Source organism: Monopterus albus, unplaced genomic scaffold, assembly GCF_001952655.1.
Source record: "Monopterus albus unplaced genomic scaffold, M_albus_1.0 scaffold244.1, whole genome shotgun sequence".
In the NCBI taxonomy this organism is placed as follows: Eukaryota; Metazoa; Chordata; class Actinopteri; order Synbranchiformes; family Synbranchidae; genus Monopterus; species Monopterus albus.
Window position 1 is genome coordinate 529,719 of NW_018128124.1, and position 8,350 is coordinate 538,068.

The 8,350-nt window shown below is 40.6% G+C and overlaps 2 protein-coding genes across 2 annotated transcripts; both read right to left on the reverse strand.

The window, feature by feature from the left end:
- Window positions 1–14: 14 nt before the first annotated feature.
- nanos1 (nanos homolog 1) lies at window positions 15–1,067 on the reverse strand. The gene has a single exon (XM_020620642.1). The coding sequence runs from the start codon at window positions 920–922 to the stop codon at window positions 242–244; it is 681 nt and encodes a 226-aa protein (XP_020476298.1). The 5' UTR covers window positions 923–1,067; the 3' UTR covers window positions 15–241.
- Window positions 1,068–5,871: 4,804 nt separating this feature from the next.
- LOC109972033 (cathepsin Z-like) lies at window positions 5,872–8,017 on the reverse strand. The gene is made up of 6 exons (XM_020620629.1): window positions 7,853–8,017; window positions 7,380–7,543; window positions 6,743–6,922; window positions 6,512–6,659; window positions 6,202–6,364; window positions 5,872–6,078 (listed from the first exon to the last, which is right to left on the reverse strand). The coding sequence occupies exons 1-6, from the start codon at window positions 7,972–7,974 to the stop codon at window positions 5,956–5,958; spliced, it is 900 nt and encodes a 299-aa protein (XP_020476285.1). The 5' UTR covers window positions 7,975–8,017; the 3' UTR covers window positions 5,872–5,955.
- Between the last annotated feature and the right edge of the window lie 333 nt (window positions 8,018–8,350).

Sequence of the window (8,350 nt, forward strand, 5' to 3'; positions counted from 1 at the left end):
TAATTATTGATACATAGGTGTGTGTGTATATATATGCACACGCTCAAATGACTACAAACTAGAAGGAAAAATAAAGCATAAAATCATTCTATGTGGATAAAGGAACTATAAAAATATAAGATCTCAGAGAAAAAAAAGAAAATCAATATGTTTATGAAACTGGGATAAAGGCTTGAGTCTAAATCAAAACAGTCGTGGAAATTGTTCAGTGCAATTCAATTTACTTTATAGTCTTGTCTGTTTAGAATATTTTCATCCTTTTACCACCCACAGCCCTGCCTCCCTTTAATGGTCGCTGGGATGGCTGGTCTTTTGACAGTGGACAGTATTTTATCGTGTGGGCATTGTCCCCGTTGGCACTGCAAAGGGGACAGGTATAAGCCCTCAAAATCGGGCACACGACCCTGCCATCCGGAGTCTTCAAGACGTGGGAGCCATACACCTCCTCCGGCGCTCCGTTATTTCGGCAGAAGACACAGATTTTTGGCTCCTGCTTGCTCCTGGAAGCTGGTTTGCGCATCTTTCTCTCCATGCCGAACAGATCAAACCCCGCGAAGCTTCCACCAAACCCCACCTCCCGCTCCGGCACCTGGACCCCGAGCTGGTTTTGGAAGGGGCTCAGTATCGAGAAACGCTCTTTTAAGTCCAGGATAGAGGCCGGCGGGGGGCTCCCGGACGGGCAGCAACAGTCTAAGTGCCCGCTCTCTCCAACGTTGCCTACGATTACGCACGGACACGCCGGGGAATCGTCCAAGCCCAGGGTGGCTTTCAGGGACTCAGTGATGGAGTTGGGATTCTGTGGCATGCTGAGCTTATTATTCTTTGTAACCAACGTCGTCAGCCCGAGATAGTCGTTCCAGAAATTGAAAGTGTAGTCATATGGGCTGCGCGCATTCAAATAGTTGTGATTGAGAAAATCCATGGCTACTTCTGGTGGTTTGTTGCTGTCAAAAGGTGAAACAACCAGTGTAATCCTAAAAAGTGGTTGTAGCCAGAGCTCGTCTCCAGGTTCCTGTACAGCGAAACAGTCTCCAGTGTTCCTGTTGTGTTTGAGCGTCCGGCAAACAGGCTTTCTGGTTATAAGGACCAGGAGGGCGGGGCGCCGTCGCTTCAAACCAAGTTTCTGATAAGGTGAAAGCGGGCTCCCTTTCTTCAAAACCACAATTACACAGAATTGTGTTCTTGTCGACATCAGTCACCATTCTGACGTTTAGAGATTCTGGGAATTAAAAAGTTGTTAATAGTTAATGATTTGGTGAAGTGAGCAGAACAATAATTTCACGCACAAAGCCTTACTGTAGTTAATTACGTTATTTCAGTGCAAGTACCAATCAATTGGAGGAGGACAGCTTAGCTCTTTGTTCCTCTTTGGGTTAAAAACATTACAGTCCCCCATGTTTTGTGAATCAATATCGTTTATCTTTGTGCGTTCACACACCTTAACCCCTTGTGTTCCACTAGCAAAGGCCCTTTGTTCTGGTCAGCAGACATCCTCTCACTGCCCCGGACAGAAATCATCTTTGTAAATGCATCCTATTACATTAAAAGTGGATCAGCATGAGGAAAACCTATTAAACAGACCCATGTTTCCACATACTGAAGAGATTTATGGCTTCATTTATGGGACATACTATGGTGATTTTAAATTCAAATAACCAACTTAGATTATGAAGGAGTTAATTATAATGCAATTTGTCACACTATTTCTACAATGCTTTGTCTTGATAATTTTACAGTAATTTGTCTTCATTACAACACATTCTACCAACTGAAATGGGTTTTAAAACCAGGAAATGACCTGCCACACATACAGGTAGGCCATCGCTTAAGACAAAATCTAGATCTGATCATTATATTTACCACTGGAGCGTTTGATTTGTACATGCAGAAATCATAAAACCTCAGAATCAAGGTGGTTTTTTTACTTCCACAACTGCAGACTTTATAAAAGTAAAAAAAAAAAAAAAAGCTTTCAGTGTATAGTCAATAAATGCTTAGTTGGGGCTTTTTCTCAGTTCTGACATGAACATTTCACCAAATCCAGACAAAACGCCACATCAGCCAGTCCTCATAATCATAATGTGCAGAGCAGTTTTCAATAGGGGGCAGCATAGTGCAGTTACAGGTCAGTTTATTTACAGCAAACCAAATGACCTCTCCCTGCTTTCTTTTCCTCTGCTGAGTGAGTAAGTGCACCAAACAAAACCTACAGTACAATGATGGACTCTGACTGGAAGATGCAACTCAGCCATTAAGTTCCACTAGACAATGTTGCTAGTAAACTTTGATTTCACTGAAGCAACAGTGGCCACTGGGGGAAAGGAGCACACAGTGAAACTGTACAGATTTAACAAATGAAGTTAGGACTTATAACTATAATAAACTGTTTTCTTTTGGATGAAGTTCTAATGAAAAATCCACTGTCAAGCTGCATAATTAATAGTGCAGTGTCATGTGGTGTTTTTAAACAGGTCAGGTCACACAGTTTACCTATAGTGGTATCTAGTCAGAATTTAGTTTGTGGCATTACCAGCACTGAAAAACAGCGGCACTCACAAGTTTCTCCATTACTGTTTAAACTAAGCAGTGCACTCTCAGTGGCTTTCATAGGGCCTACCCTAAGTTTCCTTCCTAATTCTGTAAGAGATGTGCACTACATGCTACAGTGATAAAACTAGTCTGATAGTCACTGAACATTTAATCAAGATTTCCAGGGCCACCCAGGAAAACTGACAAATGTTCTTACTTCTGGTTGCTTTTTATATGAGTGTTGACTACAATTAAATATGATAAAGCAAAATGAAACACAAATGGTGTAGTGTAGACTACTTTGTCAAAATGGACCATTAACTTTACTTGAGGTATTCATTTTTTTTATCTGAAACAACAATATAGGCAGTAATTCAGGAATCATGGGCCTCCATTATGACAGCAAGAGTGTTTTTCAGCATGCAAAAACCCTTTTATACAAAGAGTGTCATATAACGAATGTCTCTGGAATAATCCCGTTGGTTGGATCCCGGTACACTTACTCACCATCAGTAATAGAAATGATCCAGATTTTGATTCTTGAGGCAAACTGAGGCAGGTGTCCTGAAGAGTCCACTTGCTGTGGGTCTCTGATCCTATGATGGAGTGGGCAGCTCAGGAATGTTGAAGCAGCCCTCTTGAAACAATGATAACACAAGTGACTAGTATCCTAATTAAAACTAAGGCTGCAGAACTCACTGACTTGGAAGCTTTGCATCTATTTTTAAGAGATCCAATAAGAATGCACCACCTTAGGAGACAGAGTGATAAAAGCAGAACGAAAGCATGGTTCAGTGAGCGCCAGAGGCCAGAGGCCATTTCTCTCTGTTCTGTGTGTTCAGCAAGTTAGTTTGGAATAGTATTGACTGATCATTGAATGTTCGTCCCAGAGTCCCCATCCAGCTAGTGCAAACTATGAATTTTATGATGAAGCATTAATAATGTATGTAATCACCAATGCTTTTTTTTTATGCAAGCCAGGGCAAATTGTGCAAGCAGATTCTTGTATAACTGAAATATTTATGGCCACATTATTCCGTAATTTTGTTGTGACTAAGAGGGATTAATGCTTATTCATTAACTAAAGCTAATTCTGGTGCTGCCTCTAGGCTGGAGGAGAATATTGGACACGGAAGTGAGATTAGCGGTGAAATGATGCATAGCATCAGCAGGGTACCAATGACTGTAAATCGATTTAGGGATCACACTGACTAAGTGATTGTTGTGCAAGTGTTTTTACTTGTGAGGAGAAAACACAGATAATCAGGAAAAGTGGTGGCTGGCTAAAACAGACACTACACTCGATCAAATATTTTCTGCATAGCCTCATTAGCAATATGTGATGGATTTTTTTTCCTATTATGCAAAGCAAATCAGTGCAGATGATAGTTTTGCTGAAGTTATGGGTGTGATAACATTATTTATACCATCTCATAAAGCTAAGCTTCCACTGATATGCTCCATCCATTATAATAACCATTAGCACATCCTGTGATGTGAACTAGGCAAACAGAACAAGATTTGTCACATTTGGGATGAAAATTCTGCTCAATTCATATTTCACATTAGATGAATAGCTGGTACTGAGGGATGCATAGAGAAAAGAAATACGATCCCCTTTCCATCCTTATTGCATCTGTAATTTAAATGCATCAGGCATGTTTTGAATCATTAACATCAGAGATGGTGTCTGTAACCTCTTAGACTAAAGCAGACAATACATTTTTCTGTTAAATACCACAGTGTGTTCTGTGGCCGTCTGGTTATCCTTCATTCTCTCATGCATATTTTGTCAGGCAAGTTTGAGCAGAGGCCTTGGAAAAGGGAATGCTTAGGGATTACACAAAGCACATACGCCACAAAGCTTTCTCCATTTTTTTATACTGTGGTTAGAGGCAGCTGCTATTGATAAATCATTACAATGCCTTGCTCAAAGACTTTAGAAGTGGATTCTATTTAAGTTGACAATCCAGACCTCAGCAGTAGCAAAGATAACTTTCTATATATTAATCACCACGACCATGTTTGTAAAGCCACATATAGAAAACAGAAATGATACATAATGGGTGAGCAGGAACAGCTGAAAAACCCACGTTTTCATTTCCTGACATTTCCTGTAATGAAGATGAATGCTGGATGAAACTGGCTTATGTGCATTTGGAGCCAGAAATGTTTTTTTTTTAAACCAATTTTATCACACTAGAAAAGCTGCTCTTTTGTGCCTCAGACAACGATTACCATGTGTTTTCATTCACAGCCATTAGAGCTCTGTTTGTGATTATGCAAATGAGAAAACATGCAGGAAATTTAATCAGAGCACAAATTTGATTTCACGTGAACGATTGCTTGAGGGCGGAGGCTTGATCGCATAATATTGAGCAACCAAATTGTGAAAACAATATTGAACATAGTGGGTTTCCACTCGGACACACCAGAACATTATGGTGTTAAGGTTTGCTTTGGTTCTGAGGTTTCAAGTCAGCAGCACTGCATAGGGATTGATGATCCTTTGTTCTCCAGTCACTGAATGGAAACTGCTGTTAATTGGCAGCAGCTTGTGGTTTATACATTTTTATTGTAGTTGCACTCCAAATATTTAAGCACAATTTCTTTGTGTTCCCTTAAAAAAAAAAAAAAAAAAGTGTTTATATAAACACAGGATGTCATTGTGCAGCTGCACGTGCCCCTGTAGATAACTGTTGATTAAAGAATGTTGGTCCAGAAGGATGACAAAACTGAAACAAATGGAGCATGTCAGTTAAGAGCAGGATACGTTTCCTGCAAGACCCACAGAAAGATTCTGAAATCAGTGTAAAGAACCCACCCATTATCTATACTGCTCATTCCTGAATAGGGCGGTGGGGGCCTGGAGCCAATCCCAGCTGACACTGAGCGTGAGGCGGGGTCCACCCTGGACAGGTCGCAGAGTTTAGTGCAAAGAGCCTCAGAGCAAAATTGTGCAAGTTTCCCCTTGACCTGAAATCAGCTTCCCAACTTTTTAAGCAGATAAAGGTTGAATGCTTACTTGAACTTCTACAAGTTTTAAGAGGCACAGGGTCTCAGGTGTAGTAAGCCTTATGAGAATAGTTCAACTCAAGATGTACACAACGGCCCCTATGTGAAAAGCCTCTTCCAGCATGAAAACTGGCTTTTCTGCAGCTTTGGGTACCAGATGTTGCCCAGCTACAAACAAAGCCAGAGTCATTGTTCCAGCTTTCTTCAAGTAGAGAAAGCTCAATAAGCAAACATACAATTCCATTAGATAACCAATTTGGTGCCGTCTGGCCCACAGGCTCTGTGGATGATGATCCTAGTTTGAGGTGCATATAAAAAAGATGAACATTACAATCATGACACCATGGATCTTAAAATTTTAATTAGACTCAAATCTTATAGTTAATTTAAATGCATGGTCCTTAATAGCTACTAATAAGTCGAGGGCACAATCACATCTCCATACATGCAGTCTTCCTCCAAACCCAGATTGTAGTGGCTTCCACTTCCTCCGTTGTAGGCACTTGTCACAATCCTTAGCCAGCCCTTCTCACCCTAAAGGGAGGTCATTTGGAATATAAACCAACTGTTTCAGTCCAACATTCACTTTGTAAATGCAAAGTTTAAGCTTCTGATCCATACAAGAATGGAGGCTGTTAAGTTACTCTGATGACTCACCCATGGCTCTCCCCAGGAGTTGCGTACAATCCAGTACTCGGTTCCATTTTCTACTCCCCATCCCGCCACCGACACGATGTGGTTGAGGTCAAGATTCCAGACATACTCAGAGTACAGACCCCCAGTGTATGCATCAAGTTTCTCTGTGACCATGATCCCACAGCTGAAGGAAGAGTGATTCAGTGAAGTAACATGAACAAAGAAAAGTGATACGACTTTCATAGCCATTGCTCGTAGAACATTTGAAGTGACTCAGTAATATAGGAAAATTCCAAATGATTCAAAATTTACGCAATAACATGAATCTTACCTGATTGGTCCTCGAGCATAGATTTCTGCCATCATATCATCTCGTCCACTAATGGCTCCAAAGTCACCCACTTTCCACAGTGTGTAGTTCTGCACGTGACTGCACCCTGACATTGTGCAAGTCCCACATGCAGCGAGTCCATTGCATTCTGTAAAGAAAAATATGAAATGTAATGCATGGTTACAGTACCATCATTAAATCCAATCACACTACTGCTGCTTAAATTCTTACTCTGGTCAACTGCTCGATAGTTGTTGCAGGTTTCGTCAGGGATGCCATGTTTGTGGGCATACTCCCACACCCCTTTATGGTCCCCCCCTCGACAGGTCCCAGACTCAGCGCAGGCTACCACGTGTTGGACAGACAGATAAGCAGATGGCCACTCTCCTCTCCGCTTGATGTTGATACGGTCTACAAGGAGGGGATTTTTTTATTTTGCCACAAAATTTAATTTGCAGTCTATTATTGAGAAAATGTTCACATTTCTCCTACAGCAACGCTCCTGTCCAAATGTGTGAAATCCAAATACAACGCATTATAGAGTTTGTCCCTTGAATCTCATCTCACCACATATTTACATGTGAAAATTAATGCTACAAAACAGCCCCTACTTTATTTTATTCCAAGGTGTAAATCAAGCTGAATAAATTACGGTTCCTTAAGTTATGGAAAACATCTAACTTTAAAAAGCCATTTCAAAAACACCATGTGCAGTTTTATTTAAAAGCAAGTCCCTACCAAAGAAAGAAGCCAGCTGCTGTTGCACAGTCTATATGATCTAAACCTCTGGCTGTTGCTGATGAATTCATTTAAAATATGGCCAAGACCAAATAAAGCCTGTGTGACAAATCAAAGCTATAAACTTTACCTGCCATTGCACTGGTGCTGCCGTGAGCCCAGCAAGAGCCACAGTATTGAGGGATGTGCTGGTTACGAGTGATACTGGCATAGTTGATGCCATTTACGTTCCTCCAGTCCCAGGACTTTGGCAGTTGAATGAGGTTCAGGAGTTCAAAAGGACTAGCTGCAGTTCTGTTATTTCAAAGTCAATGTTCACAGCGGCACAACATTACCATGTACACATCAGGAATCTACTTTAGACCAGCGAGGAGTTATTTGCCAAAAACAGACACATTTAGAGCAATACAAGGGTTGATTTACTCTGATCACAATAAGAGCTTTAAAAGTTGTTAAATCATAGCATGTACTTGAAAGCCTTGAGCTTTTTATATCTTCATTTTTTTTACTCCCATCAGACCCCACTTAGATCTCATACAAATTTAAAATTGATCCCCCACTTGTCAAGTTATCTAGCTGCTTTGAAACACAAAGTCAACTCACTTCACCCCAAAACCAGGTTTCCTGGCCACTGGCTGGTAACAACTTGGCTTCTCACTAAAAAAATGTCTTCTTGAAACAGCAGGTGTCATAAGCATAAAAATAAAAATGACTACCTGAGCCATTGTAAGCCACAAAGCACCAAACAACAACCTACAAGCCACTTTGGTTTGTTATAAATACCCTGGAACAGCTACCAGAAAGAGAGAGAGAGAGAGCAAGTCTGTGTGTCATCAAGCAATCAGGTTTTATTGCTCTCACCTGGGAGCATCTGTCATTTAGTTCGGAGTACAGAGGAGAACGAGAGAGAACACATTTCATTTAACACATGAGGAGATAAGAAAATGTTCCCAGCCACAAAAAAAACTTTTAGCTGTTGAAATATATTAATATTCTGGAAAGACCATTTAATCTCATGGTAAATTAATCTCTTTAATATTATCTGCATGTCATCATTGCCCACCAGGTGTTACACATTATATACAGTCAAATTCACTTTTT